Source organism: Triturus cristatus, chromosome 4_1 (genome assembly GCF_964204655.1).
Source record: "Triturus cristatus chromosome 4_1, aTriCri1.1, whole genome shotgun sequence".
NCBI lineage: Eukaryota > Metazoa > Chordata > Amphibia > Caudata > Salamandridae > Triturus > Triturus cristatus.
Window position 1 is genome coordinate 888,865,915 of NC_140585.1, and position 20,811 is coordinate 888,886,725.

Here is a 20,811-nt window from a genome sequence, read left to right on the forward strand (position 1 = left end):
CGGGGAGGCGGGTGGGCGTGTATAGATCTGCAGCTCTACATACCAAGAACAGATGCATACTGGTAAGTAGCATATTCCGTTCGAGGCATATGAGCTGCAGATTATACACTTTTGCATAGATTATATAGCAGTACCCAACCTTAGCGGCGACCACCGGTATCCGTTGCAGTGGTTTGAAAAAGTGTCTTTAGTACAGCCTGGCCCACACTAGCTTGTTGTTTAGAGTGCACGTCTACACAGTAATGTTTTGTGAAGGTGTGCAGTGTTGACCATGTGGCTGCTTTGCAGATGTCATCTAAGGGTATGTTCCCTAGAAACGCCATAGAAGCCCCTATCTTTCTTGTAGAGTGGGCTTTAGGTGGAACAGATAATGTTCTTTTTGCTAGCAAATTTGTATGCACTTTACAATCCACCTAGCTATCCCTGATTTAGAGATGGGGTTGCCCTTATGCGGTGGAGAGAAGGAGACAAACAACTGTTTAGTCTTTCTGAAAGGTTGCGTTCTTTGTATGTAGTACAGTAAAGCCCTTTTAACATCAAGTGTATGTAGAGCCCTTTCCGCAACAGACTGAGGTTGCGAGAAAAAAACCGGCAATTCCACCGATTGATTAAGATGGAAGGGGGAAATGACCTTGGGCAAAAATTTGGGATTTGTGCGAAGTATCACCTTGCTGTGATGTATCTGTAAAAAGGGTTCTTGTATAGTGAACGCTTGTATCTCACTAACCCTTCTAAGGGAAGTGATAGCTACGAGGAAGGCTGTTTTCCAAGTGAGGAACTGTAGCTCACATTTATGCATTGGTTCGAAAGGCGGGCCCATTAGCCTTGTAAGAACTACGTTTAGATTCCATACAGGGGAAGGTGGTGCCCTGGGTGGAATTACTCGTTTAAGGCCTTCCATAAAGGCTTTAATAGCAGGCACTCTGAACAGTGATAAATGCTGTCTGTTTTGCAGGTAAGCAGCAATTGCTGCTAGGTGTAGACGTATGGATGAATATGCCAGGTTACACCTGTGAAGATGGAGCAGATAGCATATGATGTGCTGTATGGATGCATCTAAGGGGTCAATTGTATTGTTACGGCAGTAAACAACAAATCTCTTCCACTTTGCGGCATAGCATGCTCGAGTGGTAGGGCGTCTGGCTTCCCTGATAATGTTTATGCAATCAGGGGGAAGGTTAAGGTATCCAAATTCTAAGATTTCAGGAGCCAGATCGCAAGGTTGAGCTGAGCTGGGTCCGGGTGCCTGATTTCTCCATGGTTCTGGGTTAGGAGGCATGGGGACAGGTACAGCTTTTGGTGTGGTACCACTGAGAGCTGTAGTAGTGTGGTGTACCACGGCTGCCTGGCCCATGTTGGAGCTACTAGAATGAGTCTGAGGGAGTGCTGTTGTAGCTTCCTTACCACTAATGGAATTAGTGGGAGAGGTGGAAAGGCGTATGCAAATTTGCCTGACCAGTTCATCCATATCGCATTGCCTTTGGACAATGGGTGTGGGTATCTGGCGGCGAAGCTTGGGCATTTTTTGTTTTCGTGGGTGGCGAAGAGGTCTATCTGAGGATGCCCCCACTTGTGGAAGAATGGGTGAAGAACTTGTGGATGCAGTTCCCATTCGTGCATTTGCTGCGTTTGTCTGCTGAGCAGATCTGCCATGGTGTTTTGTATGCCTGGGACGTGTTGTGCCAGGAGAAAGATTTTTTGTGGAATCGCCCATCTCCATATGCTCTGCGCTAAGCGGTAGAGCTGGGGAGAGTGTGTCCCCCCCTGTTTTTGAATATAGTACATTGCAGTCATATTGTCTGTGCGAATTAGGACTGCCTTGGCTGAAATTTGTTTCTGAAACGATTTCAGGGCTAGAAAGATCGCCAACAACTCCAGATGATTGATGTGGAGTAACCTCTGTTGTGGCGTCCATACACCTTGCACTGTGAGGTGTAATAGGTGCGCTCCCCAGCCGGAGAGCGATGCGTCCGTTGTTAGAATCACCTGAGGAACCGGGTCCAGGAACAGTCGCCCTTTGGAAAGGTTTGTGGTGTTCCACCACTGCAGAGAGCGATGGGTGCGACCGTCCACCAACACCAGATCCGTCAGCTGTCCCTGGGCCTGGTTCCACTGGCGTGCTAGGCACTCTTGGAGTGGACGCATGTGAAGTCTTGCATGAGGCACTATGAAAATGCAAGACGCCATCATCCCTATTAGTTTCATGAACACTCTTGCTGGGAGAGAGTGCTGAAGAAGGAACTTTTGGCGCAGGGCTTGCATGCTTGCGATCCTGGCTGAGTTGGGATAGGCTATAGCTTTTGAGGTGTCTATAGTGGCACCGAGGTATTGCTTTGTGTGAGAGGGTATCAAGTGGGACTTTTGGTGATTCACCGTAAAGCCTAGCTGGTGGAGTAGTTGTATGGTAGTGTTTGTATTTTGTACACACTGGTGGTAGGACGCTGTTTTTATGAGCCAGTCGTCCAGGTAGGGGAAGACGTGAATGTTTTGTCTTCGGAGGTGTGCTGCCACTACTGCCAGGCATTTGGTAAACACCCGTGGTGCGGTTGTGACCCCGAAGGGGAGAACCTTGAACTGATAATGTTGGTTGTCCACCACAAATTGGAGGTACTTTCTGTGAGCTAGGTGTATTGGGATATGAAAGTATGCGTCTTTCAGATCCAGTGTAGTGAGAAAGTCGCCCTGACGGAGGAGTGGGAGAACTTGCTGAAGAGTTACCATATGAAAATGGTCTGAATGGATGTATGCATTTAGAGGCCGGAGGTCTAGAATGGGCCGTAGGGTCTCGTCTTTCTTCGGTATGAGAAAGTACAGAGAGTATACCCCTAGATTTTGCTGATTGATGGTTACCTGCTCTATCGCGTGTTTTTGCAGGAGGGAGAGTACCTCTTGTTTCAGAAGTGTGGTATGTTCTTGTGACATCGCACGGTGTCTGGGTGGAATATTTGGGGGGGTAGAAGTTAGTTCGAGACAGTACCCTGACCGAATAATTTGGGTTACCCATTTGTCTGATGTTATGGCTTACCAGGTGTGAAGGAAGTCCTGTAGTCTGCCCCCGACCGGAGTGGAATGGTCTGGGGGGAGCGGGGGAAAGTCATTGTGTGGGCGGTGTGGCAGAACGGGCGGTGTTGGTTTTGCCCCTGCCTTTATTATTGTTTCCTCGATATCCACCTCTTTGGTAGCCCTTTGAGAAGGTATTTTGAGGAGGGGACTTGTAGGAAGTGGAGGCGTTATCGGAAGAGTAACCTCTGCCAGAGCCTCGAAAGGAGGAACGGCGAAAGGAGCGTCTAGGGGTTTGTGATTGCAGGGCTCCCATAGACTTCGCCGTATCCGTATGCTTCTTCATTTTTTCCAGGGCTTCGTCTACTTTTGGGCCAAATAAGTGTTGTTGGTCAAAAGGGTGGTTTAAAATAGATGCTTGGACCTCTGGTTTAAAGCCTGAAATTCTGAGCCAGGCATGACGGCGAAGTAGGACACTGGTGTTTATAGCCCTGGATGCCGTGTCTGCTGCGTCAAGTGCGCATTTGATAGAGGTGTTGGTAATAATCTTCCCCTCTTGTATGAGCTCATGAGCCTTATTCTTATATTTGTCCGGGAGATGCTGCATGAGAGCCTCCAGCTCATCATAGTGTGCTCTATCATACCTTGCCAGCAGCGCCTGTGTGTTGGCGATGCGCCAGATATTGGCAGCTTGGGAGGCAGTGCGTTTGCCTGACGCATCTAAAAGCTTGGACTCCTTATCAGGTGGTGGGGCCTCACCAGATGACAGAGTTGGAGCGCTTCCTAGCTGTGGAGACCACTAGTGAGTCTAGAGGCGCAGGTCCTTTAATATAGATAGGATCCGTGGGGGCTGCCTTGTACTTTTTTTCTATTCTGGGGTTTAAGACCCTAGCTCTAACGGGGTCTTTGAAAACCTCTGTGGCATGCTTGGTCACCCCTTTAAGCATGGGTAATATAGCGGTGATTTGTCTGCTATGTCAAATGTGTCAAGTAGGGAGTCTTCCTCAACTGGATCACTATGTAATTCCACCCCATGGTAATGTGCCGCCCGTTGTAAAAGGTGCTGGAACCCCAGGGAGTCCTCTGGTGGAGACTGTCTGGATGGATAGAGATCATCCTGAGGCACATCTGGGACATCGGGATTGTGATAATCCTCCCATGGTTCAGGTGTTCCCGGAGGAGTGGGGTCCTGCGGGGCATCTGTGGGATCATAGAATGGATCTCCGTGGTCATCAGGATCTGGAGACGGGGTTGGATACCGGTGAGGCAAGGGTGGAGAAGGTGGGGGAGGAGGTGGAGGAGGAGGAGGGTAGTCTGAACGGGGATGTGGCAGAGTCCTTCCGTTTTGGTGGTGGAGGAGGAGTTGGTTTGTCCAAAAGTCTTTTTTGACAGACATTAAATGTCCAGTCCTTGGATCCTTTAAGGTCTTTTGAAGAGGATCCGGTGCGAAAAGCTCCTCCGGCACAGATTCGTCCATCGGTGCCGACGTTTTCGGAACCGAAGGCTTCGTCGGTTTATCCGCGCCATGCTTTCTCTGGATGTCCGATTTTCTGGTTGGCGCCGAGGCATGCTTCGGCACTGAAGCGTCGGTGCCGAGGGATTTGTGTTTGGTCGGCACCGAGAGGTCAGGTTTCGACACCGATGGCTTCGGAACGGAACTTGTTTTCTTCGGCGCCGAAGAATGTTTGTCGGCGCCGCTAGGAGGCTGGCTCGAGCCCGAGCCGCCAGGAGACTTGTGATGCTTTTTCACCGGGCCCGAAGGTGGGGGTGATGGAAGCAGTATGCTTGGCTTTCCCTAGGCCCGGAGGCGAAGGGGTAACCGGAGTCTCTTTCGGTATGGGCGCGGGAGGGGGAGGGGGTAGAGTACTCACGACCCTCTGCGCCGGTGTGATCTCCTCCACGTCAGAGTCGTCGGCCTCGGAAGCGCTGACGATATCTTCCTCCTGCTCGGTGTGCTGCTGTCCCGAAGCTCCGGTGTCTTCTCCGAAGATGTCAGGTGGAGCCGAGGTCGATGAGTGTGCCATGGTGCGTCGAGCTCGTTGATCCCGAATAGTCTTTTTCGATCGAAAAGACTTGCAGGCGGGGCAGTCTCGGGCCTCGTGTTCGGGAGAGAGGCAGAGGTTGCACACCTGATGGAGGTCGGTGTGGGGAAATTTAGACCCACATTTCGGGCACTTCTTGAAAGGAGTCCTTTCCATCGGCCGAGACCGGAGTCGAGATAGGCCCGAAGGCCGCCGCCGATGTCTGGAATCGAGGAAGTGCCGAAGAGAGAGATGAAGAAGTCGATTCCGTCTAAAGAATCTCGATGGACGAGGATTTTTCGTCGAAGGTTGAACTGGAAAGGTTCGAAGCCGGAGCACAAAGTATTACATCCGAGCCCGATGGCGGAAAAAAACAATCTGAGGATGGAGCCGAAGCCCATGCGCAGTACGGACCGAAGGAGGAGTCACCGAACTCGTGACTTCCAAAGACTGTCCAAGAACAAAAACAAACTGCAAACATCCGGGCCCATCACCAGATGGCGATCTATGCAAAAGTGTATAATCTGCAGCTCATATGCCTCGAACATATATTTTTGTTGAGTCACCTCTGTCTTGGATATACATATATATTTAATTAAAAAAACACAAAGGTTACAGGGATGTTATAGTTAGGCTGACGTTTCACTTGTACAAAAACAGAGAAAGTCAGCCGTTATAGTTAGTGAGCTAACTAACTCGTGCCCCCGCAATGCACTGCTTATGACCTCACATATTACACCACTCATGACATGGTCAGTGACATCACTAATGACATCATCCAGTGACATGACTGTTTTTAAAAAGGTCATGGGTGTTAAATATGTATACCAAAGTGTATTGGTTAATCAGTGAGTGTATGATTGTGTGGATGGAAGATTCAGTGGGCGCGTGACTGACTGTATAAGTGAGTGATTAGGTGTCTCAGTGAATGTATGGGTGAGTGATTGGTTGTGTGAATGTCTGTATCTGTCTGTCAGTTGGTGTCTTAGTGGCCGTATGGGTGCGTGAGTGGGTACATGAGATTCTGTATGCACGAGCGATTGGTTATCTGAGTACCTCTAAGGGTGTCTGAGTGGTTGGGTGAGGGGGGGGTGACTGCCTGTATGGATGAGTGACCTGGTGAGTCAGTGACTGTATGGATGAGTGACCTGGTGAGTCAGTGACTGTATGGGTGAGTGCACGTGTGAGGGGCTGTATGGATGAGAGAGAGAGAGAGAGAGAGAGAGAGAGAGAGAGAGAGAGAGAGAGAGAGAGAGAGACAGAGAGAGAGACAGAGAGACAGAGAGAGAGACAGAGAGAGAGAGAGAGACAGAGACAGAGAGAGAGAGAGAGAGAGAGACAGACAGAGAGAGAGAGAGAGAGAGAGAGAGACAGAGAGAGAGAGAGACAGAGAGAGAGAGAGAGACAGAGAGAGAGACAGAGACAGAGAGAGAGACAGAGAGAGAGAGAGAGAGAGAGAGAGAGAGAGAGAGAGAGAGAGAGAGAGAGAGAGAGTGTGTGTGTGTGTGTGTGTGTTTATGGCTGTGTCTGTGAGTGAGTGCATGTGTCAGCAGTATATGGATGAGTAACTGGGTATTTGAAAGGCAGTATAGCTGAGTGATGGGGTATGTGGGTGAGTGAATGTGAGAGTAGCTGTATGGGTGAGTGTGTGCTTGAGTCAGTGACTGTATAGGTGAGTGGGTACGTGTTAGTATCTGTATGAGTAAGTGGACGGGTGTATAACTGTATGGGTGAATAAGTGGCTATGTAATTGATTGTATGAGTGAGTAGGTGTGTGAGTAGCTCTATGGCTGACTGACTCAGTGTGTGAGTAGGTGTATGAGTAGATATGTCAGTGGGTGTATGAGTAGATGTGTCAGTGGGTGTATGAGTAGATATGGCAGTAGCTGTATGTGTGAGTGAGTGGGTGTATGAGTGGCTGTGTGGGTGAGTGAGAGGATGCATGTGTTGCTATGAATCAGTGAGTTGCTGTGTAAGTACTGGTATGGGTGTGTGAATGGATTTGAGAATGGTAGTGTGGATGTTAGAGTGGATGTATGAAAGGTTATATGGAGGTGTGAGTGGGTGCGTCAGAAATTATGTTGATGATGTCATCAGTGAGTGATGCCACTGACCATGTCATGAGTGATGCAATATGCAAGGTCATAAGCAGAGTATTTTGGGGGCGCAAGTTATAGTTAGCTCCTAAACTAGAACAGCTGAATTTCTCCGGTTTTGTACGAGTGAATCTTGAGCCTACCTAGAACGTTCCTGTAACCTTTGTTTTTTTCATGGAGTTTCTAAAGATTTTTAAATGCTAATTCCTAACTATAACAACCTTTTAATCTTTGTTTTTTTCAGTGAATTTCTATTGTTTAAGTAGTACTTGTGCTTACAGAGTGGTGGCGAAAGGGGACAGGCCTCTGACTAGATCTTAGGGATCCCACTGTATAGGACTTACAGGATGTACCAGGAGGGATTCTTGTCCGCTAGGTCCCTCAAGAGTAAAGTGGACCTCATCCCCCAACCAGTTTTGCGCAGGAGTGAGTTTGCAGAGTGGTGGAGGAAGGGGCATGGCCTCGGAAGACCTCTTAGCAATCGAGATGTGTGGGACTTACTGGAGTTAACAGGAGGGGCAGCTGGCCTCCAAGGACATTCTTGAGGGCTAACTACCCCTCCTGTTACCTCTAGTAAGTTCCACACAGTAGGATTGCTGAGAACTGGTAGGAGGCCATGCCTCCTTTTGCCATCACATCCAAGTCCTTTTGGGTATTGAGCGTCCTTGGGGGCCAACTACCCCTCATGTTACCTCCAACAAGTCCCACACAGTGGGTCTGCCGAGAGGTTTTAGGTGGCCATGCACCCTTTCTCCACCATTCTGCAAACGCGTCTCCTGGCGAACTCCTAGTTGGGAGATGAAGTCCCCTTGGCTCTCGAGAATACTTGGGGGCCAACAACCTCCTGTTACTTCCAGTAAGCCCCACACAGTGGGGCTGCTGAGAGGCTGTCGGAGGCACTTGTTTGCTATAGCTTGGCGGGAGCGTTGCTCCCATCAAGCCATAGCAAACTGCAATGTACCTGAGGTGGGCACCCCAGGACATAGCGGGAGCCGGCCCTGGGGGTGGCAGTCCCCAAGACCATGTAGGGCTCCACGAGGGAGGGCAGCGCAGTCCCCCTCCTTGGATAAGTAAGCCCCGGGGAGGTGATAGTCCCCGGGGTCAAGGATCCTCAACAGACCCCCTTCATTACTGCATTAGTGCCCTGGTGAGGTGGTGGTTCCCCGGGGCTGTGTGGGGGTGGGTGGGCTCCAGTATTATTTATTTCAGCCCCGGGCAGTGGCGGTCCCCAGGGCTGTGGGGGAGGCCGTATGGCCTCCCCCACATTCTTTTTTTTTTAAAATCATTAATGTATGTGCCCCGGGGAGGTGGTGGTCTCCGAGGCTTAACAAAAGCTTAGGAGGGCCCCTCCCCTCCATCATTACTTCATGCCCCTGGGATTTGGCCCACACAAAGGCTTTAGAAAAAAAGCATAATTTTTCAATTTAAAAGACAAACGAAGCGTCTCTCACGCTTCATCAATGATCGACCCCTGGATGAGCTAGGTCCTAGAGGCATTTTTTTTTAAATAATGAGGGGGGGGTGGCACTCGGGCCTCCGTCCTTTGGCACAATATAGCCCCCGGGAACCACCAACTTCCCAGGACTTCTTAAAAAATGAAAGCGGGAGAGGCCCATATGGCCTCCCCCGCTGCCCCAAGGACCACCACCTCCCGGGGCTTATTTAATCATAGATGGGGGGCCTCTTGGAGCACCCCCATCCCTGGGGACCGCCACCTTCCCAGGGTCTTCTCGTTACACAATGTAGGGGGACATGACGACCCCCCCACAGCCCCAAGGGCAGCTACATCCCAAGGGCTTTAATTTTAAATGATGCCCGGGGACCGCCACCTCCTGGGGCATTTGTTAATTTGAAGGGGGGGGGGCAGTGCAGCCCCAGGGACCATAACCTCGCGGAGGCTTTAATTTTAATTGATACGGGGGCCATTCGGTCTCCCCTCGCAGCTCCAGGGACTGCCACCTCCCCAGGGCTTTTGTAAAATGTAATGCGGGGGAGCATGTGGCCCCTGCCAGCAGCCCCGGGGACCACCTCCTCCCCGGGGCAAAATTGAAGAGGGGAGGCTTGGGGACCACCACCCACCAGGGCTTGCTCCTGCTATGTACCGAGGTGCCCACCCCAGGACACATTTGTTTGGTATGGCTTGGCGGGAGCTTTATCGCTCCCGCCAAGCCATAGCAACCTGTGCTCGCTTTCAGCAAGTGAAAGCATTTAAAATGCTCTTGCTAGCTGAAAGCGTAACACAATTGCTTTCACAGAGAGGGAGCTGCATGTTAGGTCCCTGCCGTCTCCCCATCTCCAGTGGGAGCCGGCAGGGACCGTGCGTGCCTTGAGGTTCCCCCACAGTCTCCATCATTGCTGAGTGGGTCAACTGAGGCCAGGCCCCATGTGATGGGGTCCTCGGGCCAAAATCAGCCCGGGAGGAGAGCCTTGTTGCCCCCATCCCCTTATTATTTAGCAAAGACCGGGCCCCAGGGGATGGGGTCCCTAGGGATGAATTAGTCCAGTGGGAGAGGGGGGGGGGGGGGGGGGGAAGTGTTGCATGGCCCCCCCTCCCCATTGAAAAAAGGCCTGGGAAGGGGGGATGGGTTTCCCGTAGTCGAAAACGGCCCAGGGAAGGGGAGCCAGGCAGCCCCCTCCACTGATAAAGAAATAGAAGGGGAAAACACAGCAAGTCACAGGAGACCCGCCCCCTTTTGCCATCACTCTGCAAACGCGCCTCCTGCCGCATTAGTAGTTGGGAGATGAAGTCCCCTTGGCTGTTGAGAGTCCTTGTTGGCCAACTACCCCCCCGGTACCTTGATTAAGTCCCACACAGCGGGATTGATGAGAGGTTGTCGGTGGCCACAACCCCTTTCTCCACCACTCTGCAAACAGATCTCCTGGTGCACTGCTGGTGGGGGGGATGAAGTCTGTTTGGATGTGGAGAGTTCTTGGGGTCCAAAACCCCTCCTGTTGTCTCGAGTAGGTATGACACAGCAGGATTCCTGAGAGCTGGTCGGAGGCCATGTCCCCTTTTTCCACCACTCTACAAATGTGACTACTTGTTAAAAAACCATCGAAATTCACTTAGAAAACCCAAAGGTTACAGGGACGCGATAGTTAGAAAATAGAATTTGAAAAACCTTAGAAATTCACTGAAAACAACAAAGGTTACAGGGACATTATAGTTATACTCAGATTTCATGCATGCAAAACCAGTAAAATTCAGCAGTTATAGTTCACGGAGCGGACTATAACTTACGCCCCTGCAATGCACTGCTTATGACCTCCCATATTAAATCACTCATGACATGGTCAGTGACATCACTAATGACATCATCCACAGAACCATTCACATACCATACAACCTCTCGTATGCCCACTCCCACACCAATACCAGTACTCACACACCCACTCCCTCCTAAATAGAGCCACTCTCACACCCACTCACTCACTCGTCCAGCCACTCAAACCATTCACTCACCAAACAACCTCTCATACAACCAGTCACTCACCCGTACGGCTAGTCACAACACACTCACCCATATAGCTACTCGCACATCCACTTTTTTACCTACAGTCAGTCACTCACACACCCATACAAGCAACTCACACAACCACTTACATACCTATTCACACATTCATAGAAGCACTCACACGTGGTCACACCCCATGCAGCCATTTAGATACTCACTCACTTACAGCAACTTACACACCAAGTCACTCATTCAGACAGCCATTCAGACACCCACTCACTCATAGTCACTACACACCCACTCACTCACCAATACTTCCACCCACACAGCTACTCACGCACCCACTTATACACCCATACACACAAGGATAGATACAGTCACACAGCCACTCACTTAATATATGTTAAAACTAAAGGTTACAGGGACGTTCTAGTTAGACTAAGATTTCCCTCATACAAAACCAGCGAAATTCAGCAGTTATAGTTACCCGAGCTAACTATAACCCAAGCCCCCGCAATGCAAGGTTTATGACCATACATATTACATCACCCATGACACGGTCAATGATATCACTGATGACACCTCAAACGACATCACAGATGACAATCAAATGAGTGTTAAGAGTTTACGGGTGTTAAACATACATATTAACCTACTACAAAAAAGTTAAATTAGTAAACTAGGTGCACTACTACTGAGTGAAACTACTTCTAACTTACATTGAGTGGATATGCAATTGTATCCTTGTGTGTATGGGCTTGCAAGTGGCGTATAAGTGGGTGTGTGAGTAACTGTGGGTGAGTGAAATGCTGTGTGAGTGGCTGGACTGGTGAGTGGGTGTGTCAGTGGCTCTATGTGTGAGTGAATGGCAGTGTGAGTGGGTACATGGGTGTGTAGTGACTGCGGGTGACCGAGTGTTTGGTTCAGTGAGTTGGTGTGTGAGTGGCTGCATTGGACTGTAAGTGTCTGTGTGAACAGCTGTATGGGTGAGCGGAGGTGCTTGTATGAATGTGTGAAAGGGTTTGAAAGTGATTGTGTGGGTGAGTGCCTGTATGGGTGAGAAGCTGTATGTGTGAGTGACTGTTTGTAAATACATGGGTTTGTGAGTAGCTGTATGGGTGAGTGTGTGGCTATGTGAGTGGCTGTACAGCTGAGTGACTGGTTGTATGAGTGGCTGTACGAGTGAGTGGCTATACAAGTGAGTGAGTGGGTGGGTGGATGTGTGAGTACTGGTATGGGTCTGTGAATTGGTATGTGAGGGGTTGTGTGAGTGGGCGTACAAGAGGTTGTATGGGGTGTAAGTGGCTCTGTGGATGATGTCATCAGTGATGTCAATGACCATGTCATGAGTGATGTAATATGTGAGGTTTTGTATAAGTGAAATCTTAGACTAATTATAATGTCCCTGCAACCTTTGTTTTTTTTTCCACTGAATTTCTAAGGTTTTTTAAAATTCTATTTCCTAAATTTAATTTCACTGTAACCTTTGGAGGTAAGGAGAGGGCTTCTTGGCCCCCAAGGTACCTCAGCATCCAAGATGACTTCATACCTCAACAAGTAGTGCATCAGAAGGTGAGTTTGCAGTGTGGTGGTTAAAGGAGACTGGGCCTTCGGCAACTAGCCGGTCTGGCTTTTTTAATTATTTATTAGGGAAAGGGGGGCTACATGGCCCCGTTCCCTGGGCTGACTTCGTTCACGGGGACCACATCCCCTGGGTCTCAGCCATTTAAAAAAAATTCTGTTATAGAAATGAAAGGTTCTGAGAGCTGCCTCCCAGGCCGAATTCGGCCCAGGGAACCCCATCCCCCGGGGGCCGGCCTGTATTCTAGCAGCCCTGGTCCCACTCACTCACAACTGTTGGGGCTACGCAGGTGAGCCTTAAGACCCCCGCGGTCCCTGTCAGATCCCCGCCTCCCGCGGGAGCTGGCATTGCTTTTACACACAGAGAACTGCTAAAAACACAGCTCCCTGTGTGTGAAAGTAATTTTGCTCCATTTTCAGCAAGCGAGAGCATATTTAATGCTCTCGCTTGCTTCCCAGGGCCACCTATGGCTGGGGCCCACCTCCTTCCTAATTTGTTGGGCATGCCCCAGGGAGGTGGTAGTCTCCTGGGCTGAGAACAGCCGCAAGAGGGTGGGGCCTCACGGCCCCCCTCTCAATTATTTTAAAAGAAGATGGTCCATAGGAGGTGGTGAGCCCCCGGAACCAGGGGGGGGGGGGATCCTTGAGGACCCCCAATACAAATTAATCTTTGTCCCAGAGAGGTGGTGGTCCCTGGGGTCAGGGGGGTCCGAGAGCCCTCACCCATAATAATATATAAGCCCAGTGGAGGTAGTAGTCCCCGGGACATGGGGGTCTAAGAAGCCCCCGATTAATTTTTGGCATGTGGCCCGAGGATGTGGTGGTGGTCCCCGGGCATCAATAAGCCCCATGAGAGCAGGACCGGGGGGGGGGGGGCCGTGCACCCCCCCCCCATTACTTAAATGCCCCCGGAACTGGGCCGATAACTAACACAGCGCGGGAGCCCATGTTTCATTTTTGTTGGTATAATTTTCCATGGGATCCACGGATCTGAAAAGTGCGTTTTTGGCCCTGCGTGGACCCTGTGCCCCCCCCCCCCCCCCCACAAGTGGGCTAGGTGGTCAGGATATTTCTACCCTACCCTCTTTTCTTTCTTTTAAATGTTTTTTCTAGGACTCAAAATCAAGCCGATTCCCAAGATGGCTGCCAACACTTCCTGGTTTGCAGTGTTGACAGCCAATCAAATCTCAGCACGACATTGGAAGGGATAACGCTCCATGTCCCTATATATACACAATAGGAAATTTCTTTAAATAACTCCGCAACTACTTAACATATTTACACCAAATCACAAACGGTACTTCCCTGAACCAACATGTACTTTTCTGCCGAATTTAGTGCAATACCATTCAGCAGTTCGATCTGTAGCCGTGTCTAAAGTTCCGATGGAAATGAACATGGGGAAAACGAGTTTTGGGACTCCCCTTTTTCTTGGCAATTGCTTGAGTGGCCACCACGAAACTTTTAAGACAGCAGCTGAAGCGAGTGGCAAACTAGTTTTGAATCTTTTGCAAGAATCCAAACGTCACCAAAGTTATTGGCAAATGAAAAAACGTTCTTCCTATGGAAACTATATCCTAACTATAACTACCTACTGGCGACCGCCAGCAGATAATATATATATCCATATACACACATATATATACACATACATATATACACCCCCACACACAAGTGAATGCTCTACTTTTTTTTATTTTTATAAATTGGACAGAGATTCAACCAGACAATTGTAACAGTAGTATTTATTTACATGCTATTGGAAGTAAAATCGGAATACATACCTCGCCATACCCACAAACAACCACCTGTTTTCCACCAAACATCATGTCTGTTGTCCTCTTGAGGCTGAAAAACAAAGCACGACATGTGACATGCAAAAAGATTAACAGAGTGCATGCAAGAACTAGGAGGACGGGTGCAAAAAAGTATATGAAAACAAACATTTATATAATGAGGGATGAGTAATTGTTATTGGGCCTTAACGGAGAACTCATGAATTCAATCGACCGCCTGTTTCATAAGTCAGCAACACCAGAGAACGTATTTTCAATTTCATATGGCTTTTGGTTCTTGTAGCTTTTCTTATTCACTCAGCAGATTCTCATTGTCAACACAGACGATTTCATCAGAACCAGAAAAATGTGAAGGAAAACGGTACTTACTTGAAAATATATTACTCTAGCATCAGAATTATTATTTAGTTAAAGATGGGATTCAAACGGCCATAACACATGAATTCAGGATTCATGCCTCCAAGCTCAAAGAGGAATGCTGGAGTGGAGAATTTAATTTTGAAGCCTGGTGAGGAATCTGGTCTGAACGTCACTTTCTTGAGAGGTCTCTTGAACATGCAGAGGACATATTGAATCCTACACTGTCTTAGACAGTCTAGTACTATCAGAATTATACCAATATCGTGGTAGCTCCCAGTATATTAGTGCTGACGGGTTTAACGAGATCACTGTGTAAGAGTAGACACATTTTCCTGACAAGTTTAGTAAAAAGGCATTGCCTATAGACCCTGGTTCATGATACCTGGAGACGAAGTCTTAATGCTTACCTTTCCTTGTGGAGTTAAAGAACCCCATTTATAGGTATTCCCAGGCACGAAAGAAATCATGCAAATCTCAACATTTAAGTCCCACTCATGGGTTTCTGATGAACGTGCCTACCTCAATGTTGAAATACGTGGAGGTTGAACTGTCATGATCTCCAAATTCAAAGCTACCCTAAACAAACAGGCAGCACAGATGGAAAAAAGCAGACAGAGCGTTTCTACATTTGATGTGACTGGAGAAAGGGGCAGCTGTTCATACAACGACGACTAAAGGAACAGAGATGGAGGATACGTAAAAGCTGTAAGCACTATAGAGCTAGCACGTGTGATACCATCTTATTTTTATTTTATTTTCTAATAAAAATGCTGCATACAGTTGGCAGTCAACTCAGAGGGCTGTAAAAAGAAGGAACTATTTAACAGCCATACCTTAAATCTACACCCAGGTCTTAAAGGGTGTGCAATGGAGAATGTATACAACTGTGACCAAGACGTGAACCACTTAACCATTCAATGAAAATGCACAAGTAAATAATTTCCAAGCACACATTGTTAATTAACTTCTTAGACGACAGCAACGTTCGCTTTCGTCAGAGGTCACGGAATACCATTACTGTTATGTCAACACATTTAATGAGTTGGAAAGTAGTGTGATCAAATTGTGCCTTAGGGTTATTAGTCTATTATGATAATTTAAAAGCAATAAAGACAACTTTTGACCCCAACGCAGTTTGATAATATTTACAGTAATTTCAAGCTCATTAAATACAAAACAAAAAGCAATTAGGAGATAGGAGCATGAAGGGGTTCCCTCAAAGGGTCTGCTCTAGTCAAGGGCCATGGCCCAGGACTTCATGTTTATCACACTCCTTTCCAAAACCAAGGACTGGCTACGCAATGGGGCTGCCTTTAAAACAGAAGGCTGCTCAAGGGAAAGGTTGACCAGCATACAGATCAACTTTGTTAATCTGTACTTTTTCCACCATTCTACCATTCCATTTTTTGTTGTCTATTGAATGTGGTAAAGTTGGAAACAGCGGGGGCGTGGCCTGAGGCGTCAACATGGCGGTCGCACTCTAAGAGTGCTCCGGACCCCTCCGTCATCCGCCTTGAATCCGGTCCATATCGGCAACCATCCGCGGGTCCTACCTGCATCTGGGGAGTCCCCGACACGGTGGCATCGTCCTCTTGGGTCCGGCGTTTCAGTGCGGAGCCGTGGAGGCGGCGGTGACCTGCGGCGGCCTTCTCATTCCTGCATTGGCGCCCATTCTGTGTTGGAGCGGACCAGAGCCCTGTGGTGGCGGTCGGGACGCCGCTGACACCCTGACCTTGGTGGCAGTACCGGCGTTTGGGGAGCAGATGTGACCCTGAGGAGCTCCGGGGGTCAGACCGCCTGCGGAGCTGGTGTCGGCAAGCAGCATATCCGGCATCCCTGGTGATCGGCCAGCGTCTCGGCTGGCATGAGGAGAGGTGCGGGGCGCCTGTAGATCCCGATCGCAGGCTGGCCCCAGACTACAGGCAGAAGCTACGATCTCCGACGGTGAGTGGGGCTGGGGTCGGCTGTCTGCTCAGGTAGCGGGGCGCTCTCCCCCCCGGTCCGGCACGGTGCTCTCTCTGCTGCGTCTCCGCGGGTGGCCTGGAGTGGTGCACAGATCTCCAGCTGGGACTGAAGGCATTCTCGACCCCGGGGTGCGTTGGGGATCAGCTGTCGGCCCGGGCAGCAGCGCGCACGTGGGACGCGTGCCCCCCTCCCCATCTGGGCCTGGAACTGCGGGCCTAGCACCAATAACTCACTGCGAGGTGGGGGCCTCTGGACCTGGTGGGCCCTGGCGATTCCCGCCGCTCCCGTTGGGTGAGGAGCGGGGGTGCACACGTTGCGGCTCGCTGTGGGGGTGAGGCTGGCCCTGAAAGCAGACTGCGCCAGCGATCATCCTCCTGAGACTACAGGCAGCCCTATCCTCCGGCGGGTAGGGGTGGTGACCGGCTGTCTGGTCGGGCAGCGGCGCATGTGATATCGCGTGTCCCCCCCCCCCCCCCCCCCGGGTCAGGCACAGTGCTGCATTGTGCGCCCCACCCAATGCTGTGTGTTGATCTTGGGGCTCTGAAGTCTGGAATGATGCCTGTTGCACAGGAGGGGCCGGGGCCTTTCCCTTTTCAGCGGCCTACCTCCTAGGGTTGGACTCCTAGCCTTTGTCCCCCTACGTGTGGGGCAGGTCATCAACAGCGGTGTGAGTGGGGTGCAGCCCGGGGAAACCCCCCCAATCTGAGACTGCCAATGGTTGCGGCGGCTGGATAAGCTGCAGTGGCCCTCCTCTCACTGGCTCCCTGAGGTCTGAATGCAGTCTACTGTTTCAACGGAGGGGGCGTCCCCTGGCTGATTGTTGAGCAGGTGCCTCCCGGGCCGGATGGTCACCCGGGGGAGTTACCGGGGTGGACACTGGAACACTTCCATCTGGCGAGGCCCTCGAGTCGCTCGTGGACTTCCCACGCGTTTGCTGGTCCCCGGCCGCCTCCTCCACTTCAAACTTTTATCCCCCCCCCCCCCCGATATCTTGCGGCCACAGTGACATTGGGACCTGCCCCTGGCCATCGGGAGGGATAGGGGCCCCAAGCCTACACCGGCCTCCACACAGACCAAAATGGACCGTTTAACTACTTCCGAGTCGGAGCCTCCCAGGGGAGGGGCCGTGGGGGGGGGGGGGGGGGGGGGGGGGACTCCTAACCCCCCCCCCCCCCCCCGACCTCCCCCCCCCGGAGGACACGGATCTGGCCACCATCCTCCAGGCTATCGGTGCCTCTCAGGCGTCCGTCGAGGGGAATATTGGAGAAATCAAGATGGATGTGTCCCTCCTCAGACAGGACCTTCGTAACACCACCACGCGATTGTCAGAGGCTGAATCCTGCCTCTCAACGGCCGAGGACGATATCTCCCTACTTAAAGATCAGGTGGCCCAACTTCGTGCTCGTACCGGGGAGCTTCACAGGTGTGCCGAAGATGCTGAAAACCGCGCACGTCGCAATAACCTCGGTCTGGTGGGGTTTCCCGAGGGAGCGGAAGCAGGACAAACAGCCACCTTTGTTGAAGATTAGTACAAGTCGTGGATGCCGGAAGATGCCCTGTCGACATGGTTTGTTGTGGAGAGGGACCATAGGTCCCTGGCGCCCAAGCATCATCCTGGTGCCCCACCCTGCCCCATCATCCTGAAAGTCCTCAACTTCAAAGATCGTGATGTTATTTTACAGGCGGCCAGGGCGAAAGGTCCCCTCAGGTTCCAAAACCACATCATTATGATATTCCCAGACTATACCAGGGAAGTCCAAGACCTTCGGCGCTCCTACACAGAGGTCAAGAAGAAGTTGTGCACCCTAGGCCTGCAATATCAACTTGGGGGTGTTTTCTTCCCCAGTTGTCCTTCCATTTGTTCTGTTGCTTCAGCTCCCACGGACAGGTATATACCTCATCTGCAAAGACTGTACTATCTCTTAACGCGCGCGACCAACCGCACACATATCGGTCCCTGCTCGCACCCACACCACCCAATGGGGCGGCGCAGCCTTGTCCCAGACACCGCCCACCATGACTGACGACACCATGACAGGGGCTCCCCTCCACGTTCTGTCCTGGAACGTTAACGGTCTCCTGGACAGGTTGAAGCACACCGCGGTCCTGCGCTATGCACAACGCCTCCACATTGACATCCTTCTTCTCCAGGAGACTCATCTTCTGGGCAACTGCTGCCCCTTTCTTGCCCGGTACGGGTACGACAAGAGTATGGCACTCCGGCTTCTCCAGGGGTTCCCATCCTCATGAGACGCAACCTACCCTTCGTCTGTCCCGGGTGATCCACGATCCTCAAGGCACGTACGTGACGGTATGTGGCTCTCTGGCCGGCTCCCCGCTCCATTTTGTGTCCATATATTCGCCTCCCTCTATGCTTACCCCTACACTGACACAGACCTCCGCCCTCCTCGCCACTCTCCCCCTAGGCGTCATGGTTGTGGGCGGTGACTTCAACGTGGTCTCCAGCCCAGCACTAGACACAACAGGCCCTCCCTCTGCTGTCCGCATCACGCAAGCAAAACAATTGAGGTCTTGGTCCGAGTCATTGGGCCTCTGTGATGTGTGGCGCACGTGGCACCCACGGGCCACCCATTTTACTCACACCTCCGCAGCCCACCACACGCAGGCACGCATAGACATGATCTTTCTCCCTGCAGCTGACTGCTCAACAGTTGTAGACACTCGTATCCTACCCAAGGGAATTTCAGACCACTCCCCGGTGCTCCTAAGTACAGGGACTCCTCCCCCCTCAGCCCGCCAAACGTGGAGGATGAATGCATGGTTCCTCCAAGATAAAGATTTCAAGAAGACGGTAGGGAAGGAGCTCGAACAATATCTCCTCACCAACGAGGGCTCTGTATCCTCCCCGGGGACCCTATGGGAGGCTGGGAAGGCAACCATTCAGGGCTTTGCGAAGGGGCAACTCAAGGAGCAGAGGCAAGAGCAACTTCGGGAAATCACTGCGAAAGAAGCGCAGGTGCTTTGTTTGGAATAATCCCCTTCCCTGCTCGACGCCGCCGCCCAAAGTCGACAACTAGCCCTTATCCGGTCCGAAATTAGACAACTATCTCTAGAAGCGGCCAAGCTCCTATGGCAGTCCTCGGTGGCAAGAATTTATGGCTGGGGGGACAAAAATAGCACGATTTTGCACAGGCTGGTCACGTTTCCCAGGGCAAACCGTATAATTCCGGAAGTGGTGGACGACCAGGGAACGGTACGCAACGCCCCTTCAGCGATGGCACACGTGTTTGCTAGCTACTATTGGCGCCTGTATGCTGCACAAACTCCCGAATCATCACTCCGTGGTCTCCTCGGAAGGAGGCGCGTCAGTCTCCCCCGGTTGGAGACGGCAGCCCAGAAAGACCTGGACCGCCCAATCTCTAAGAAAGAAATTGAGGAAGCCATTTCTCTTATGTCCCCGGGTAAGACTCTGGGACCAGATGGTCTTTCCCAAGAATAATACGCGGCTTACCGTGACGCACTAGTGCCCCACTTGGCTGGCCTTTTTCAGGAGGCCCTTCATCAGGGCTCCTTCCCGCCGGAGACAGACATTGCCACTATTGTGGTCCTTCCAAAATCCCAGCCCCCTCCCATCACTGCGCAGATTACCAGCCCATCTCCCTCCTCAATACAGAGATCAAACTTAATGCCACCATCCTGGACCAACAGCTAAAGCCGCACCTGCCCACGTTGGTCCACCCGGACCAATGTGGCTTTATGCCCGCACGCGCGACCCGTCATTGCCTCCGGACGGTGCAACTGGCTCTGGCCCACCGACACATACTCACCCCTTATTTGGCCCTCCTCCTTATAGATTTCAAAAAAGCTTTCGATTCGGTGGACTGGGCATATCTCCAAGAGGTGTTGACGGAGATGGGATTCAGGCCCCAGTTCCGGGCTTTGGTCCGAGTGCTGTATGCGCAGCCGCGGACACGGGTGCTAGTGAACGGCGTCCTGTCTGAGGCCTTTCCCATTGCTAGGGGCACGCAGCAGGGTTGTCCCCTTTCACCCCCGTTTGCTCTGGCAATGGAACCCCTGGGGGCCCTGGTGCGGGCTGACATCCGTGTTAAAGGATGGGAGTGGCCTAACGCAGACACGGACAAGACTGCGCTTTACGCGGATGACGTCATGCTCTTTCTGGCCGAGCCCGCTTCCTCGGGACGGCACTGTCTCCGGTTGTTGCAGGCGTTTGGGCAAGCATCAGGTCTTAGGCTGAACCCCGGGAAATCAGTACTGGTCTCTCTTCATCTGTCAAGGGATTGTTACGATTGGCAGTCCAATATTCCGATCCGACACAATTCCTTTAAATATCTGGGAATATGGATTTACCTGCTCCCGGAACTGGGCTGGTCCCTCAATGTGACCCCACTGGTCAAAAAGGCCAAAGAAGACCTTCAGAAATAGAAGAAACTGCCCTTGAACCCTCTAGGCCGGGTCGCCTTGTTTAAAATGCTGATCCTCCCTAGGTTCCTCTACATCCTCCAGAACACCCCGTTCGGTTTCCCCAGATCCTGGTTTGAGGAGTTGGACGGCTTAC

The 20,811-nt window shown here is 51.2% G+C and overlaps 1 protein-coding gene across 4 annotated transcripts in view; it reads right to left on the reverse strand.

Annotated features, from left to right (window-relative positions):
* The window catches only part of AHCYL2 (adenosylhomocysteinase like 2), a 469,222-nt gene that overhangs the window by 116,411 nt on the left and 332,000 nt on the right, over nucleotides 1-20,811 (reverse strand). For all 4 annotated transcript variants that reach the window (XM_085653637.1, XM_085653638.1, XM_085653639.1 and 1 more), the window contains exon 9: nucleotides 13,938-14,001. In XM_085653637.1, coding sequence (XP_085509763.1) covers nucleotides 13,938-14,001 — 64 coding nt within the window. The remainder of the gene's footprint in view (nucleotides 1-13,937; nucleotides 14,002-20,811) is intronic.